Raw genomic sequence first — 19,182 nt, 5'->3', positions numbered from 1 at the left:
ATCTTTCTGTGTGATATTTACTTTGAACATATGAAACCTAATTTTTTCAAGTTATGGGCGCATCAATACCTGTCAGAGGCTCCTGCGAGACATGAGCGATACAAGGCTTCTGAATGAAGGTGACCTTCATGGAATGACTCCTCTCCACCTGGCTGCAAAAAATGGGCATGATAAAGTTGTCCAACTTCTTCTGAAAAAAGGTGCCTTATTTCTCAGGTGAGGATATATGATTAGACTATTTACATAGTATTCTTTTAAACTAGTTAGCCATTTCCAGGCTGTTTTTCTGTTTTATTTTTAATTATGGTACCTAACTTTCTATCTCCCTATGAACTTTTATCTAATTTACTCCTTGAAACTATGCAACCTCTGAAATATTGAAAGAGAAGTCAATGGTATTGCCAACTGATTAATCAAGATACTGAGATTTACAGAGTTGAAGTTCAGGGTCACAGAATAAATGGCTTTGTGCAGAGTAGCTCCCAGGAGCTTTTTAATACAGTTCCTCATATTTTACTTCATTATCATACTACCATCTTTTAATGCAGGTACAAAACTGTGTGTGTACATGTATGCACACCCCATACTTTTCATTCCATCTGATGAATGGTATGCATAAAAAGTGCCTTTTAAACCACAACAGCCTATCTAATAAAAGAGTAACATGCAAATTGACCATCACTCCAACACAAGATGGCTGCCCCCATGCGGTCAAAGATGGCTGCCCTCATGTGGACACAAGATGGCCGCCACAAGATGGTCAGCAGGGGAGGGCAGTTGGAAGGGATCAGGCCTGCAAGGGAGGGCAGTTGGGGCCAATCAGGCCAGCAGGGGAGGACAGTTGGGAGGGACCAGGTCTGCAAGGGAGGGCAGTTGGGGGCTATCAAGCCTTCATGGGAGGGTAGTTAGGGGTAACCAGGCTGGCAGAGGAGGGAAGTTGGGGGGCGACTGGGCCTGCAGGGAAGGGCAGTTGGGAGAGACCCAGGCCTGCAGGGGAGGGCAATTAGGGGTGACTAGGCCTGCAGGGGAGGGCAATTAGGGGTGACCAGGCCTGCAGGGGAGGGCAGTTAGGGGTGACCAGGCCTGCAGGGGAGGGCAGTTTGGGGTGACCAGGCCTGCAGGGGAGGGCAGTTTGGGGTGACCAGGCCTGCGGGAAGGGCAGTTAGGGGCAATCATGCTGGCAGGGGAACAGTGAGGCATCAATCAGGATGGCAGGGGAGTGGTTAGTGGGTGATCAGGCTGGCAGGCAGAAGTGGTTAGTGGCAATCAGGAAGGCAGGCAGGCGAGCAATTGGGAGCCAGCAGTCCTGGATTGTGAGAGGGATGTCCGACTAAATGGGCAGTCGGACATCCCTCGAGGAGTCCCAGATTGGAGAGGGTGCAGGCTGGGCTGAGGGACACACACCCCCGTGCATGAATTTCGTGCACTGGGCCTCTAGTGAGATATAAAATACCTCTGAATTTCATTATACTTAACTCTCACACAAGGAGCAAAACCAAATTAAAATAATTATGCATCATAAGAGTAGCATAATTAAATGAAATCTTTGTAAAGGGGAAAAAAACCCAGAAAAGTTTTATAGACATATGATGAGCTAGCTGCTAATGTCACCCAGGTGAATGAGCAAAAGAGCTCATTAAGCTAATGTTCAAAACTCTATTTCTTTATCAGACTCTCAATCCCAGCAACGTCATGATGCAGCTGGGAACTGCATGCTCTGCTCAGTTCCTTCCTGCTTCCATGGGAACACCAGGCAGCAACCTGCAGAGGGGACCCCAGTGGGCCCGGCCAGAGACTGGTTACTTAATTACATCATCACTGAAATAGCGAAGTGGCTCTTGCACCCTCACACAGTTGCTCACTGGAATTGAAATTAAATTGTATAGGATCTCACATTTTTTTCTATATATAATTTGGAAAAATGTCAAGCCTTCATTGTACTTAATACTAAATTTCTGTGAGAAAAGACAAACATTTTCCAAAGGGATTATGTAAGGCCCAGCCAGCGTGTCTCAGTGGTTGAGCGTCAACCTATGAACCAGGAGGTCATGGTGCAATTCCTGGTCAGGGCACATGCCTGGGTTGTGGGCTCGATCCCCAGTGTGTGTGTGTGTGTGGTGGGGGGGCATGCAGGAGGCAGCCAATCCATGATTCTCTCTCATCATTGATGTGTCTATCTCTCTCTCTCCCTCTCTATCCCTCTCTCTGTAATCAATAAAAATAAATTTAAAACACACACACACACATAAAAAACAACAAAGGGATTAAGTAAGCATCTTTAAGAGCACAGAGGAAAGATCCCTTTGAACCAGAACGCTTAGTAAACTAAGTGGCACTAAGTTAAGTATCTTATAGTCATGTATTATAAGATGATGATATTATTATCGTTAGTAGTAGTAATAAGTAGTGGTCATGGAGACTCATACCACCATCATGGAGATTTTTTATATAATGCTCAATGAAAGAAGAAACAAGAAATAAAATCATGTGTGTAAGTACATTACAGCCTTGGGATAAATACATATGATACAGACATACTAACTCTAGTTTCACCCGCCCAAAGTTTCTGATATTATGTTTATATACTTTTAAGAAATATAGCCAAAACTGGTTTGGCTCAGTGGATAGAGCGTCGGTCTGCGGACTGAAGGGTCCCGGGTTTGATTCCGGTCAAGGGCATGTACCTTGTTTGCGGGCACATCCCCGGTAGGGGGTGTGCGGGAGGCAGCTGGTCGATGTTTCTCTCTATCGACGTTTCTGGCTCTCTGTCCCTCTCCCTTCAATATATTTTATTGATTTTTTACAGAGAGGAAGGGAGAGGGATAGAGAGTTAGAAACATCGATGAGAGAGAAACATCGACCAGCTGCCTCCTGCACACCCCCTAACGGGGATGTGCCCGCAACCAAGGTACATGCCCTTGACCGGAATCGAACCCAGGACCCTTGAGTCCACAGGCTGATGCTCTATCCACTGAGCCCAACCGGTTAGGGCTGTTTATATACTTTAATATGCTAAATTAAAAAAAATATGTTTGAATCACATTACAGGTAGATCATTTAATACCATTCATTAGGCTTGAAATGAGCTCATTTGTTATAAATATGTAATAAATACTTAGTTTCTAGAACTTAGATTGCTTTTTTTGTGATAAGACCTACCTTTCAAATGGGTGGCATGCCGTCCCACATTTCAGCTGTAAGGGGAAGGCACACATCTTTTCTTATCTCTTTAAACAGTGACCACAGTGGCTGGACTGCTTTGCATCACGCTTCCTTGGGCGGGTACACCCAGACCATGAAGGTCATTCTTGACACTAATTTGAGGTGCACAACCGATCAGGTTGACGAAGATGGGGTACGTACTGTGTTCTTCATACCTACCCAAAATCTTGGCATATAAGAAACTTCAAAAATGGTAAGGAAGTCTTCTTAGCCACCCTCTTCCTTTCCTTGCCCTGTTCATAGCCTTTTATTGGGCTCTTACTATGCTGACCCTTAGAGAGGAACGTGTGAAAGGGGAACAGAATATGGAGAATGCTAAGGGGTGGGTGCGTGTGGAGGACACCTCTTCAGTCTCGCAGAAACTGGCTCAAGGGTCTGTGTGGGCTGATGATAAAATTTCCACCACTCTGATGAACTGAGAAAAATGAAGAGGCGAGGGGAGGGGTAAGTCTTCATAAAACTAAGGGCATTTGATTTGAAGGACTATACTTTATTCTACTATGATGTTCTTCCTCCTTTTTGTGGGGGCAAGTATTGGATCTAAATTCTCTCATGAAATGATAGAAAATTGTCATTGCTTTCTAAAAATGTCTTTATGTGGCAAAACAAAAGATTAGTACTCTTATAGAAGCTCTGACTTAAAAAAAAAAAATGTACAAGCCTGTGAAAGCCCAAAATCTGGGAACCGCTGCTCTACGAAATGATAAATCTCTCAGAAGTATTTTCTTCTGTGTTCATTGCAGCATCCTTACCCCAATAGCTTGTCCTCGATCCTCCTGGAGTTATTCCACTGCAAAAAACAAGGCAAAACAACCACTTGAGATTCACGTACACACACACCCCCTTCTCCCCACACACGCGCCATGCTTGAACTATAAACTCGTTATTTTGAGGCTTGATTCTGAACACCAGTTTTAAATTGTATGTATTTTTGGTATTGAATGGTTTGTTACTAATTTCTTTTAAGCAGCTCAACAATGAAACATGGCAGTAAAATAGCCAAGGGACGGTGAGCCATTGTCACTGCATTTCCGTTCTATTTCCTCTAAAAGAACACAGCGCTGCACTTGGCTGCAAGGGAAGGCCACGCCAAGGCTGCCGCCCTCCTCCTGAGCTACGACGCGGACATCCTCCTGAACCGGCAGCAGGCCTCCTTTCTGCACCTGGCCATTCACAACAAGAGGAAGGAGGTGGTTCTTATGACCATCAGGAACAGAAGGTGTGCTGTCTTCCTGTCCATGGCCTGAGTGTCCCCGGCATGAGGGATAGTTCACAGCCTGAGAGGAAACAGAAAGAGAATAAGTTTCAGCTGTTAATCAACATTTTTTTGTTATTGTTGTTAATCCTTACCTGAGGATATTTTTCCATTGATTTTTAGAGAGAGTGGAAGGGAGGGAGGGAGGGGGAGAAGAGAGAAAGAAACATAGATGTGAGAGAGATTCATTGATTGGTTGCCTCCCGCATGAGAGCCCTGACCCGGCCGGGTATCAAACCTGCAATCCGGGTACGTGCCCTTGATCAGAAATCAAACCCATGACTCTTTGGTGCTCAGGCTAACGCTCTAACCCAGGGGTGGGGAACCTTTTTTCTGCTAATGGTCATTTAGATGTTTATCATATCATTCTCAGGCCATACAAAATTATCCATCATTTAATTAACTTGCTGCTAACATCTTGGCAGGGCCACACCAAATGATTTTGTGGGCCTTATATACCCTGCAGACCCTCTGCTTTAACCACTGAGAACATCGGCCACGTACAGAAAACGTTTAATGAACTCTTTGGGTGACAGCAGGCATTTTGTTTGACCTCTCTGGAGCTTGGCCTGCCTTCGTGGCTGTCTTGGGAGACTTGGGGGTTCAGGCATTATAGTGTCTGGCACCATGGTCACTGTCAAGTAGGCTCTGCCCTGCCCTATCTGAACTTCCCCGGCACTCTCCTGCCAACAGAACCCCCAAAACTGGATGTTGGTGAAAATAGTCTTCAAGTTGCTGTGACGAGTGCCATCAAATGAATCTCCCTTAACTCATGGTCTTTTGTGGCGGCGGGTTTTTGAACCAGATTCCCAGGAGTTTTTATGATGAAGTTGGAGAGTGGTTGTCCCACTTCTGCTGACGAAGTTTTTCTCTATAATCACAAGGGCCAGTGTCACCCAGTAGTGGACACAGAGGTGGACCATCTCCCGTTCCAGGCAGATAAGGCCTGTGTTCGTGAGCATGGGACATCCTCAAGACCCCTGGCTGATCATTCTTCTGAAGCACCCATCAATGCAAGTGTGCAACTTGAGGTTTTCTACTGATGGTGCGGATGCTCTAGAATCTAGAGTCTAGATGGAGTTGCTGATAGGGTTAACAGAACATCTGTCTGAGTAGTTTTTAGAACTAGTCTCCTATGACATAGATTGGCTCTGGGAGGTAACTTATGGGCTCTTCTTTACTTCCTGTTGTAGATCTATTTCCTTTTTGGTATCGTAAATATCTTATCCCGTCTAACTGGATGGAAATGAAGAAAGGGGCAGACTCTGCAGTGTTCTGGCAGGGCCCGTGCTTGTTAATATCCTTGGCCCATGTTACTTTGTAGTTTAATTCAATACATGATGAATAAATGGATTAGATGCTAAATATCCTGTGCCCAGTACTTGTTGCTATCCCATGTATGTGAAAGTGTGAATGTCTCTACCCAACATGACCAGCTTATGATCTCAGGAGGAAGAGAAGGCAAAAGCCTACCTTCTCTAGAAGGCATTTAGAGAAAGAGAAAAGCGATGATAACAACCATCCTGGAATTTGCCCACATTTCTAATTCCCATTCATGGACAAGGACCCTATTCATGGATTCAACTTGGTTCAAATATTGGTTCCATTGGAATCAATTCAGGTTTCTCATAAAGATACAGGCTTGAGTATCAATTGGTAGCTTTGTGGTTGTGCCGAACAAAAGAATTAAGACGTGTTTTTTATTATTTTGTTTTACAGATGGGAAGAATGTCTTAGGGTTTTTAGTCATAATTCTCCAAGCAACAAATGTCCAGTCATGGAAATGGTAGAATACCTCCCCGAATGCATGAAAGTAAGCTCTCCAAACTAAACTCCTGGGTATATGCTTGGCATATAATATAATGTGAGGATTTACTGTTGTAATCACAACCTAAATAGTAGCAATTTCCATCTTTAAAAAAGTTTCTAGTTTCCCATAGTGCATAAGGGAAGTTAGCCAACAAATATTTAGGAAAGACCTACTTGAATTAAAGAATCCCATTAGTTGTTATGTGGAATACAGAATATATGGGCAATAGATTTTTTTATTCAAATAATCCAAGTTTAGAGCAGAGATTACTAACGGCGATTGCTGGCTGAACAAATCCTCTAGATGCTTTTAATGGAATGCATGTTACTGTTTCAAATTTGCATTAGTGGCTAACATTTAAAACTAGGAGGCCCCCCCTTAAAGATCTAGATATCTGGCTTCCTGTAAAAATCAGAAGATCTGGTGACTGGTCTGCCCTGCACACAAGGCAGGAATTGCTGGGCCAGTGTAGCAGCTGCTCCTTTGGGTGGGGCAAGCACCCTCCCGCCTCTCACTCCCGCCTCCTCCTTTTGTATATTCAGTTCTAATGCCCGGTGTTAGTTGCCATGTATTGTCCTTGTGCAATTGCTTCCCTGGTAGTAGAGTTCTATTTCGCTATACTAGTATATACCTCTATCCAAACTGTGAAGAGTAAAAAAGAAGCATCTGGAGGGCCTGCAGTATTTCTCCTTGTAACATTATCGCCCCTGCCCTGGCCATGCTGCTCTAGAAGAAGACCGTGTCAGTCCAGTGCTTAGCAAGGGAGGTGCAGAAGCAAACACAGTATCAGGCTCCAGCAGTGCAGATGGGACCTCGGCCAAAGAAAGACCCCAGGGCTCCGCTGGAAGCTGATTAGGGACAAGAAATGATCTCTACAAGGCACTGGGCAAAGGAATCCTTAAGTATCTACATATTCTCTAGAAGCCCAGAAAGATGCCAAATCTTAGGCAAAACCAGTGAAGGATTTCTTTCATTTTAGTAAATGTCCTTTGCTTCTCAAAGTGGATGGTATTTTACTGAATCACTTTTATTTCTGAGTTGTGCAGTGGTTAATATAATATTTTATTTTTTAAACTTTGTTCCTGAATGACATGGGTTATAGTTTATCTTGAAGGTGCAAGAAGCAAAAGAAGGGAAGGGATGTCTCAGGTATTGTTTTAGAAATGGGATCAAATCCTGTCTCCTGTCTACTCTCCTGTCCAATATCTTAGCCACTTTTCCTCCCAAAGGTGCTTTTAGATTGCTGCATGATGCCCTCCACGGAAGACAAGTCCTGCCGAGACTACCATGTAAGTTTTACCATAACAATTTGAAGTTTATTTTATTATAATTCTTTAAAGAATATTAAAAGTATTAGTAGAGTTCCCCAATTTCAAAAGGTGGTAATTATTATCTTCATTTGTCAGGTTACTCTATTACCTACTTATGAAATGATTTACCTCTTAGGCCCTCAGTTTCCCCCTAATATTTTAATTGTTTTTAATAGCATTATTTAGAGTTACTTCTAGTCTTTATTTTCTTGTACAGTATTGCCTGAAGAATTCAATTCTAAAGGATGTAAGTGACTATGACTATGAGTTAAAAATCAATGACTATGTGTTGAAAATCAATCAAATAACAGCTTCCTAGGATATGTATTTTTGAAAGTAATATGCAGTAAATTAATTTACTTTCGTCCAGATGAAGTAACTCAACTTTTATTTGAATCACTTAATTTTCAGCAGAATTGTAGGCTTGTGATTTGTCAAGAACAGTTGTGGGTCTATACTAGACTAAAAGTTTTAAAAATTATATCTCCTACAGATCGAGTATAACTTCAGATATCTTCAATGTCCGTTAGAATTCACGAAGAAAAATGCACAGGATGTTACATATGAGCCTCTCACAACCATCAATGTAAGTCCAGTGTTTTCATTATCCAGGTAATTTCTACATGGGCTCTGCAATGTTTTGGTACTCTAGTTCAGGAAGGGACCTGGAGAGAATTCCAGATTTATAGTTTTATGTATGTCTGTCATGTGGGCCCAACCTTTATTTTTAGTTAAAAAAAAAAAAAAAGCAATAACTTTTCACAATTGCTATAATTTGGTCTCCTTAAAGTTCCACACTCTTGATCACTTTCATCCTCATGGTCATGTTAAACCTGTCCCAACCCAGAATCCAGTACACCAGGGACAACATGGGCTGTCCACCTACATACAGACACACATATTTATGAGTTTGCTCCAGTGTAAATCAGAGGAAATTGTGGGGCTTAACATTTAACAGTCATAGCTTCCAAGTTCAGCTGACCACTGGCCCCATGGTAAACTCCGACTTTCAGAAACTCTTAGATCCTTCTGGAAGAGTAAATGCAATCAGAGAGCAAGACCTAAATGCTCAGTGTGGACCCAAATTTCCCGAGAGACTTGTTCTAAACCAGTTCTTAGTCCAAAGAGTTCTTGCACATTTCTAGCAGATGAGGCAATAAAAGCCTTGAGGCTGATCTACTTCAGTCTAAACCAGGGTCTCAGACTCAGGTAACTGCACAGGAAGCAGGTGACAGATACGTGATGAGCTCCTGGTGTGAAAGGACATGGCTACTCACTGTTGGTCCGTGTGTTGTTTAAATTGCTGGCTCCTGTCTCAGCGGGTGAAGGAGGCTCTGGGGCTTCCTCCTCCATCATCTTGCTAACATCACTTCCTCTATGAATTCACTGAACAATTAAAAATTAATTTTGAGATAGATATTAGTAGTTCCAATAACTCATGAAAACTTATAAAATACAGGCTGATTTAACCACTGTTATGTGTACTTTACTACTTAAAATGCTTTCAGAAAGATAAGCCTGGGTTTCTTCAAGGAAAGACCAAGGGTATAGCTTTTGCTTATTTATCTTAAATGTCCTTTCCAGTTGTAACTTGTATAAGATTGAAAAGCTGATTTCTTCAACTAGTGAGAAACTGAAATAGACAAACTGAATCAAATACTTGCACCTGTATAAAATGGTTCTCTCTAGCTTGTGTGTGTGTGTGTGTGTGTGTGTGTGTGTGTGTGTGTGTGTTTTAAATATATTCTTGATAGAACTTTGGTGTCTGAAATTTTCTAAAACAAATAGTTGTTACTTTTGTAATATCAGATACATTTATAAAACCAGCAAACAAGAAGCTTAGTTTATTCTTGATTGCTTCATATGGTTGTATTTTTATGGTTCTTTTCTTATTTCTCAGACAATGGTACACCATAACCGCATAGAGCTTCTCAACCATCCTGTGTGCAAAGAATATTTACTTATGAAATGGTGGGTATTAGGTAGTATTTCTTTTTAATATTATCTCCATTAATTTTGTTAAAAGTCTTTTAAATAATTATGTTTAAATGGTATTTTCATGTTTGAAAAAAAAATGTGTTGAAGGCATATTTTGGTATTAAAATGATGATGATGTTTATTTTTTACATTAAATGACATATTTTGGGGTAGGGGGAAGTCACTATATAAGACAATGAGAGGCATTCCTGGGCCCTGCAGTTTAGTGGACATGAATGAAGTGAGAGGTGTGTTCCTGGGAAGAGCCAACATGGAATCAGTAGATATGGGATAATGTCGCTGCTCTTCCATTACTTGGTGAGAGATTTTTAAGTAACTCATGGCTTACTGGGAAGTTGTGATTCCTTTGTTGAAAATTAAAAAATGAATTTGAAGGTCTTCTTGGTTCTAAAGTTCAGTGGATTTACCAAATACATTTCTGAGAGAGATCGTAACTACTTTTTCCACAGTATCTTAAGGAAATATTTTTGTTGCAATTCCTCAATTACGGTTTACTTTTTTTTTTTTTTTTTGTAGGTTGGCTTATGGGTTTAGAGCCCATATTATGAACCTAGGATCTTATTGCCTTGGTCTCCTGCCTATGACCTTTCTTGTTGTCAATATAAAGCCAGGTATGGCTTTCAACTCAACTGGAATCATCAATGAAACTAGTGATCGTTTAGAAATATTAGACACCAAGGTATTTTTCCATTTATTTTTATATTTCAACCTTTTAAAAGAAAAGATTATTAAAAAGTGTGTTTTTTCCTTAAGAATATTAGCCCCATTAGAAGTTGTAAATACCAGGACTTTTATTATTATAAACTAGGGGCCTGATGCATGAAATTCATGCAAGAGTAGGACTTCCTTCCCCCGGCTGCCGGCACTGGCTTCCCTCTGGCACTTGGGACCTGGGCTTCCCTCGCAGTCCCGGCTTCATCTGGAAGGTTGTCCGGTCTAATTAGCATATTACGCTTTTATTATTATAGATAGCCTATAGGATTCATATATGCTAACAGTTTCTCCTAAAGTCCTTTGTGAAGTGAGAAGGAATATAAATAAATGGGTCAGTAAATGTGTTTGTAAATTAATTTAAAGGAATTGACATGTATGAGATGCTAGCTTGAATGCTGAAATAGAAAACTTTAAAATTGGTATCCAAGAAAGCAGATTTGTGGCTGCCAGGGATTGTGGGGAGAGGGGAGTGATGCTTAGTGGGTACAGGGTTTCCATTTGGGGTGATGAAAAAGTTATGGAACTAGATGGTGATGATGGTGTGTAACACTGAATGTACTTAATACCACAGAAGTGTACATTTTAAAATGTAGATGTACAGATGAAATGTAAAACTTTCGAAATGATAAATTTTATATTATGTACATTTTACCAGAGTAAAATAATTTTTTTGCATAGGTTCATATTCCTTTGGAATTCCATTGGCAATTTCTGAACCTGTCTTAGGACATTATAAAATGAGTATGTGTCTTCTTTATATTGGCATCACAGTAATTTTCAGTTTAAAGCAAATATGGACAGTACATAGAAATGAAGCAAAAGGATAACAAAATAAATATGTAATAGTGGAAATTATTAAGAAATTTGTGTTGTTTTAATGTATACCCTTGTAAGTGCTTATATTATTATTTTTTATTTCAGGATTCATATTCTATAAAAGTTTGTATGATTTTAGTTTTTTTATCAAGCTTATTTGGATATTGCAAAGAACTGGTCCAAATTTTCCAACAGGTAAACAATACATTTTGTATCTCTAAAATTGGAAATATTTTAATATGCAGAATGCAAATTAATTTAGTAAATATTTTAATATGCAGAATAAATATTTTAATGTCAGAATAAAATCACATACCTGGACAAATGTATAGAATGGTAATACCAAGCATAAACTTCTCCAGATGTAGAAATTGCGGGGTGTTAGATACATGCCCTGCCCTGCACGGTGTCTGTTGACACACCTGAAGCCGAATTGGTCCAGACTGACAAGTCCATGTGGGTCTGTCTGGCTACATGACTTTTCTGTGTTTTCTCTGATAGCGACTTAATATTTTGCTGACATAAAAGTTAGATTTTGAATTTTATAATTTTGAATGTAATTGTTTATAAAGAACTTACTTGGGCCTAGACTCCATTGCAAATGTGTTTTGTTTTTTTATTCCTCTTCTAAAAAGAATACTTTATTTATTGCATAAAATTTTAATTTTATTTTTATTCATTTTTGGGGTATACTTTTTGGGCTTGTTACTTTCTATGTTTTATATCTTTTACACAATACCTCATTTTCTATGGAAATGTACCTCACTACATAATATGAGCACATGGGTATTTGCATGATGATAAAGGTGCTTTGCATTTGTTTTATATATATATTTCCGAGTACTTTTATATGTATATAGTTTCAGTAAATTGTCACAATTCTGAGAGTTAGACTGTATTGTTCTATTGTATGCTAAATTATTTAGGGCATATTATGTAATATCTCTTGTCATTTTCAAACATGAGAACTACAGATTTGGTCTCCACATTTTCTTATTGATAATGACCTATTCTACATGACACCTTTAAGAATAGAAAATACACCAAATCGGCATGGTAATTTAGTCTTAGCACAGGTCTCAAACCTCCTTAGAAGCAGAATTAGTTGCTGTGTATCCTGGGAATTCCACATGCGCGTCTATATACAGGCAGAAAGGAATTACGAAGCCAACCTGCAGTCCCTCCACCCCCAGAGTTTTCCTTAAGATGGAGTGGACTCTATGGGGAAAGCCCAGAAACTTGTAGAGGCATCAGGCTGCCGAGGTGCCAGGTCAATGGAAGAGGCTGGGCCACCTCCAACAATGATACGAACCCAGAGCGCAGTTCAGTCCAGGATGGCAGGAGCTGGCTCCTTGGTCCTAATTCCCAGCTGCAACAACAAAAAACTCTTGTGATCATTACAAATATATATCCATCCATAAGATGTCAGGTCTTGATCTCTACATGGGGTAATTCTTCATTCTTTTCAACCCCAGAAAAGGAATTACTTATTGGATCAGAGCAATGGAACTGAATGGGTTATCTACACAACGAGCATCATTTTCGTGTCGCCCTTGTTTATTGGAATACCAGCTCACGTGCAGTGGCAATGTGGAGCAATTGCCATTTACTTCTATTGGATGAACTTCTTAATGTATCTTCAGAGGTAAAACTGGCTTCAATGATTTCTATATCCTTTAAACATCCTTTAGGCATGTTTAATATAAAAAAGAGCTATTATAAGTCCCATAAATATATAACTGGCTTATTCCTTTTCCAATGTTGTAAACTGTGAAGATATCTTTTATATTAAGGTAAAGGGGAGGGAGGTTTGAAGTTTAGAGTGCAGACCAGGTTTCTCTCAACCTTGGTACTACTGGAATTTGGGACCAGATAATTTTTGTTGTGGAGCTCTGTCCTGTACACTGTAGGATGTTTAGTAACATCCCTGGCCTCTCTCCCCTAGATACCAGTAGTAACCTTCCCCCACCTGTGTGACAATAAAAAATTTCTCTAGATAATTGCCAGTTATTCTCTGGGTAGAAAAATCACCTTGAATCCAGAACCACCAGTCTAGTCAAATCTAGATTAAATGTGGGAGTAAATGGGTATAAAAGTATTGGCTATTCTTGTTTTGCCTGGTATTATTTGATAATTACTTACTTTAGATTAAAACAATTAAAAGGAAGTGTTAGGTATGGGGAGTAATAGTGATAGGAGGGAAAAATGTCAACCCCAAAACTCTTAATTCTAGAGGAGAAAGAATAAGCAGGCTCCCCTACCTCCCACACTTGCTAATGTTGAGTTAAATGTGTAATTTAAGCCCTGGCCAGGTGGCTCAGTTCTTTGCAGCATCGTCCTGGACACCAAAAGGTTGCTGGTTTGATTCAGGGCACATGCCTAGGTTTCTGGGCACATGCCTAGGTTTCTGGTTTGATCCCACATATGTTTCTTCTCACATCAATGTTTATCTCTCTCTTTCTCTCTGTCTCTCTCTAAACATGTCCTCAGGTGAGGATTTTTAAAAATGTTATTTCACACAATCTTTACAATAACAAGAGGTAAATATTATTGCTCACAGTCTATAAAAGCAGCAGCTGAGGCACTGAGTTAGTAACTTGCCCAAGATCTCAGCTGGTAAGTCAGATGTTGGCATTTTACCAAAGTTGGTCCAATGCATAGGTCTGCATTGCTGTCCTGAGCACAGTGCAGTGGGGCTGAGCCCCTCCCCCCAGAAGGACAGGCTCTGGTGGGAAGAGCGCTGACCTGGAAGGCAAGAGGCATCAAGACAGGTCCAGGCAGTGCCACTCTTTTGGCTTTGTCACTATTAGTGACCTGAGCGAGGTCCTGGATGTCTCTGGGAACTGAGCTTCTACGTCCTCTGATGTCCCTTTCAGCTTTAAAATCTTGTGGCTCCCCTTTTACCAGGGTGTCTTGTCAAAGGGAAAGTACAAGTTAGTGATCAGAAGACACCCATTATCTACCCAGACATTTCACAAGGTAGGTTGCTGGGGAGACACAGGAAAGTGTAGGGAGCTGCAAGGATGGGAGAGTGAAGCGTGGGTATGTGCCTGCAATGGTACCTCCAGGAGCACGAGCTCATTTCATCACCCCCCACAAAGGCGCCACACAACTCGTCTCTCTCAGCCCCTCATCAACTGGTAGCAGCACCTTGGATACTGGGAAGCTATGATTTCTCTCTCCTAATTTGGTCAAGTGGTAAAACAACGAAAGATAAACATTAACAAGAAGGGAAAAGAAAAAAGGCAGATAGTGTGAGCGGATTGAAAATAAGACTTGACTCTTCATGAATTCTCATGTCTCATTTTGGAAAGTAACTGGCCTCAGTTACCTCATCTGTGGAAACTAGTGCCTAATGCATGATAAATATTGACCCTGAATGAAATACACTGGGCCAGAAAAGTGGTAAATGTATTTTTTTCCTGCAAGGTTTATTTTTATTTTTTTCTTTGTTGATTAAGGTATTACATATGTCTGTGTAATACCCCAATTGCCCCTCCCCCCAGCACATACCCTCACCCCCCTACTGTCTGTGTCCATTGGTTATGCTTATATGCATGCATGCAAGTCCTTTGGTTGATCCCTCCCCCTCCCCCAATTCTCCCCTGCCTTCCCTCTGAGGTTTGACGGTCTGTTCGATGCTTCACTGTCTCTGGACTATTTTTGTTCATCAGTTTATGTTGTTCATTATATTCCACAAATGAATGAGATCATGTGATATTTATCTTTCTCCAACTGGTTTATTTCACTTAGCATAATGCTCTCTAAGCCATCCATGCTGTTGCAAATAGTAGTAGTTCCTTCCTTTTTACAGCAGCTTAGTATTCCATTGTGTAGCTGTACCACAGTTTTTTAATCTACTCATCTGCTGATGGGCACTTAGGCTGTTTCCAAATCTTAGCTATGGTGAATTGTGCTGCTATGAACATAGGGGTGCATATATTCTTTCTGATTGGTGTTTCTGATTTCTTGGGATATATTCCTAGAAGTGGGATTATTGGGTCAAATGGGAATTCCATTTGAAAAAAAAAGTGAATAAATATTTTATTTTTTCAAATTTTCCTAGATTTGAGAACTGTGGGATTTTCATCGTTATGTTGGAGGTAATTATGAAGACTTTGTTAAGATCCACAGTCGTGTTTATCTTCCTCCTTTTGGCCTTTGGACTCAGCTTTTATGTCCTCTTGAATATACAGGTAAGGAGCCTTGCCTGTGGTTCATTTCGTTGCTATAAATATTGGGAATATATATTTATACTGAAGTCTCAATGGTGTATAAAATCAATAATAACAAAACAATATTTGGATACTTTCATTTTATCTGATATATTGGCATTCAAATGATTTTCACTGCAGGAGAAATATAGCTTTATTACATGACTTTTTCCACTGTCAAAACATTTATGTGTAATGCACAATGATTTGTGTGCAGAAAAGATCATTTTGATGACCTTGCCACCAGTTTATTGGTAGTTTTTATCCCTGTATCTTAGTAGCTATAGTCCTATGACTTTAAAAATATTTTAAATACGATTTTTATCATTTTACTCTCCAGGAACCATTTTTCATTATATGCATTTTGCATTTCATGGTTCCCTTCCCGTCTCTCCGCAGGATGCTTTCAGCACTCCATTGCTTTCCATAATCCAGACCTTCAGCATGATGCTAGGAGACATTAATTATCGCGATGCCTTCCTGGAGCCGTTTCTGAGAAATGAACTGGCATATCCACTTCTGTCCTTTATACAGCTCATTACCTTCACAATGTTTGTCCCAATCGTCCTCATGAATTTACTTGTAAGTAATGTATCCCTGTATTTCCTGTTTGCTGATCATTTGAGGCATTTCACAATCATTGTTCGGAGCCTCCTCCATCTCTCTCCAAGAAGGGAAAAAGGGACACCTGTGAAATCCATCCTTTCACTTAGGCCTGTGTGTGCCAGGCACAACGTGGGGCCCAAGGGATGCAAAGATGCATTCACTTAGCAAATACTTATCAAGGATCTCCTAAGTCCGTGGTCGGCAAACTGCGGCTCGCGAGCCACATGCGGCTCTTTGGCCCCTTGAGTGTGGCTCTTCCACAAAATACCACGGCCTGGGTGAGTCTATTTTAAAGAAGTGGCATTAGAAGAAGTTTAAGTTTAAAAAATTTGGCTCTCAAAAGAAATTTCAATCGTTGTACTGTTGATATTTGGCTCTGTTGACTAATGAGTTTGCCGACTACTATCCTAAGTGACTCAGACACTCACCCAGGTGCTGGGACACAGTGGTAACAAGACAGATGAATACCCAGCCACGACATGATTATAAACTAGTCATGAAGTTAAGCAGTAAACAGATAAGTATGCAGCATGATGTCTTGGGGGCGATAAATGCTATGAAGAACCACAAGGCAGAATAAGGATATAAAGATGAATGGTGGGTGCTGCTTTGGGGTTGCCGGGAGCAGGATAAGGCAAAGGTTAGGCAGAGACCTTCATGGAGTGAAGGAGGAAGAACTCATCTCTTGAATCTCTCATGGTCCAGAGATTTAAGGCAGGGAAGGGTGAGAGGTATTTGCGACATTCAGGTGCTCCCTCTAAAAAGTCAGAGGCTGGCTACCCCAGCAGATATGGACATGTCCTTGCCCTTCCACAGATTACCTGTCCAGCCCCGAGCATCCTAGCTGATGCAGGCAGGAATGCATCCCAGGTCCATGGAGAGTTCGAGCCGGCATTACAGGGCACGTTTTTTCCTTATCGTTTACTCGAATGTGCACATAGTCCACACACGTTTTTGGAGCCTGACTATGCACCAGGGACTGTGCTGGGCAGTATTTCCAGAAAGAAAAAATAATAATACAGACTACTTAATGTTTTGATTCACTTACTTGGTACAACTCCAGTTTTATTTTGGTGACACAGAAAAATAAAAGATGGCAACTAAGAATAATAAAGCAGCCCACATTCGTCTCTCGGACTCACTTCCGTTTGGAAGACCATTCTCCAGAGGAGAACTTGGGTTAGCAGTAGTACAGGCCGGTGCCACCCTCAGATCTGCTCGGCCAGCACCCAGTGAGCTTCACTACCTGCTTGTCCCGGAGCAAAATCAGACCCAACAGGGCCAAGACTGACACTGTTCTTCCTCAGACTGACTCCGATATTCTCCACCCACCCAGCCCCCTTTTCCTCACTTCTGCCGATAAAATAAACCTTTGCCTCTCCCACCTACTTCCTCTTAGCTCGCGCCCTCATGGTGCCTCATCCCCACTGCTGCAGAAGACTTCCTCTATCTCATCTCATTTCTCTGTCTAATCCTTCCTGCAAATGATCACCACAGTGATGCCCTGACCATGAAACACTGGGCCCGTCAGTGTCTCTTTCAAGTGTATTTCTATGACTCTTCTAAAGCTTCAGTCCATGAGCACAGCACACAGCGTCCTCATGATCCGGATCCGACCCGGATTTCACCCAACTCCCCACTGTCGGCAGGTGTTACCCAGACACGCAGCACACACAGTCACTGGGTGTGCCAGGCTTTCCTCCTGCCTCCTGGGCTCTGCTCCTCCGTTTCCTGGAAAAGCCCCCACCTTGGTTAACTCTTTCTAAGCTTTCAGTGTTCAGGCCAAGCATCATCTCTGCTGGGCAGACTTTCTTAGCCAGCTACCCCACCCGATCACCGGAGTCTGTTACCATAGTTTTGAGGACACAAATCGGAGGAAGATAATAATAAAACCTACTTCCTAAGTTATTGTGAGACTGAAATGAGCTAATATGAAGAATTTAAAACATATATGCATTCAATAAATGTTAGCTACTATTAAATATTAATAGTATTTGATTAACATTTAATATTAATGTATTGCTTATTTTAATTAGTAAATTATGAGGCTTACAAGCTTATAACTTGTATTAATAAATTATGGGACGCACAGCTCAGCAGACTCAGGCTCAGATGTCTTCAGAGCCAGGCAAGCACCTCTGATGTAAGATCTAAGCCAGAGAGACTGCCCATCTCGGGACTTGCAAATTAATAACAGAAAACATTATCCTGCCAGATAAAAGCTACTTGCTGACTGTATTTGTACATCCTGGAATATGCTTTCACTGCTAATTCATTCAGCAGCTTTTTTTGTGTGCCTACTATGTGTCCTGCACCATTCTAAGCAATGGGCATATAGTGGTAACCTGGATGGACAGACAGAGCCCTTCTCTGCTGGAGTTTACTTGACTGTGAGCCTCTCCGGCCTCAGCAAGCAGGGGGCGGGGTCAGCAGAGACAGGTCCTGAGTGTCTCACAGTGGAAGAGTGAGTTAATTTGGACTCAGTAGAACTGAGCTGATAACTTCCCCTCACCTAATTCTACCCAGCCATGGATTTCTAGGAGGATTTGCTTTTACCAGGGCCTCACCCACCCCTAAAGTGTCCCTTTTCCTGCTAAACATATATAATATATAAATCTCTTCATTCCCTCATTTTGATGTTTTAACTTTTCTATGTTGTTCACTTTAGATGCTAAACTCCTGTAGTGTCCAGGCATGGTGCATGGCTATTGCCAACGGCATTTGATATCACATCACTCCCGTCCTCCCCCAAAAGAACATATTTTTGCTTGAAATTAAAATGAATTTCAGATTAATTTTTATGTCTTAACTTTTCACGATAACACTTGCAATACTGGACCCACCACCGTGGCCATCGCTGTTAAGACTTACACAGGCTTCGCAGCTCTCCGTGGGGTGTGGGAGCAAAGTGTTCCAGGGCCCTGCTGGTGAATTCCATGCCACTCTGACAGCATCCAGGGAGATCGTAAGTGCATTTTGACGTGAGCCATTACGCTGGTCATGATTCAATGCCGTGTTGTGCTTCAGATTGGTTTGGCAGTCGGGGACATTGCCGAGGTCCAGAAGCACGCCCTGCTGAAGAGGATTGCCATGCAGGTGAGTGTCATCAGCACCACGCGAACCGTTCACGTGCAGGCGTAGCTGAGTCCTGAGAACAAGCTGCTGAGGCTGGGCCTTTTCTGAGTACCGTGCCTGCTGTGCCTGTTCTCTGGTGCACCTGTGGTCGTCAGAGAATGA

The 19,182-nt window shown here is 41.4% G+C and overlaps 1 protein-coding gene and 2 long non-coding RNA genes across 3 annotated transcripts in view; 1 reads left to right on the top strand and 2 right to left on the bottom strand.

Annotated features, from left to right (window-relative positions):
- Positions 1-19,182, top strand: part of TRPA1 (transient receptor potential cation channel subfamily A member 1) — a 47,997-nt gene that overhangs the window by 25,050 nt on the left and 3,765 nt on the right. Inside the window, exons 12-24 of the mRNA XM_008150387.3 lie at positions 52-216; positions 3,238-3,355; positions 4,275-4,441; positions 6,197-6,290; positions 7,517-7,576; positions 8,091-8,183; positions 9,498-9,568; positions 10,112-10,274; positions 11,231-11,320; positions 12,601-12,770; positions 15,192-15,321; positions 15,739-15,921; positions 18,973-19,041. Coding sequence (XP_008148609.2) covers positions 52-216; positions 3,238-3,355; positions 4,275-4,441; positions 6,197-6,290; positions 7,517-7,576; positions 8,091-8,183; positions 9,498-9,568; positions 10,112-10,274; positions 11,231-11,320; positions 12,601-12,770; positions 15,192-15,321; positions 15,739-15,921; positions 18,973-19,041 — 1,573 coding nt within the window. The remainder of the gene's footprint in view (positions 1-51; positions 217-3,237; positions 3,356-4,274; positions 4,442-6,196; positions 6,291-7,516; positions 7,577-8,090; positions 8,184-9,497; positions 9,569-10,111; positions 10,275-11,230; positions 11,321-12,600; positions 12,771-15,191; positions 15,322-15,738; positions 15,922-18,972; positions 19,042-19,182) is intronic.
- Positions 138-5,032, bottom strand: LOC129147234 (uncharacterized). The gene is made up of 4 exons (XR_008554597.1): positions 4,982-5,032; positions 4,386-4,499; positions 3,975-4,012; positions 138-152 (listed from the first exon to the last, which is right to left on the bottom strand). It is a non-coding gene; the product is annotated as an uncharacterized LOC129147234 (long non-coding RNA).
- The window catches only part of LOC114234697 (uncharacterized), a 110,191-nt gene continuing 110,092 nt past the window's right edge, over positions 19,084-19,182 (bottom strand). Inside the window, exon 6 of the long non-coding RNA XR_008554595.1 lies at positions 19,084-19,162. This is a non-coding gene — a long non-coding RNA (uncharacterized LOC114234697). The remainder of the gene's footprint in view (positions 19,163-19,182) is intronic.

This window comes from Eptesicus fuscus, chromosome 19 (genome assembly GCF_027574615.1).
Source record: "Eptesicus fuscus isolate TK198812 chromosome 19, DD_ASM_mEF_20220401, whole genome shotgun sequence".
NCBI classification, from domain to species: Eukaryota; Metazoa; Chordata; class Mammalia; order Chiroptera; family Vespertilionidae; genus Eptesicus; species Eptesicus fuscus.
Note: the sequence above shows the minus strand (reverse complement) of the source record. Positions and strands in the feature narration are given on the sequence as shown.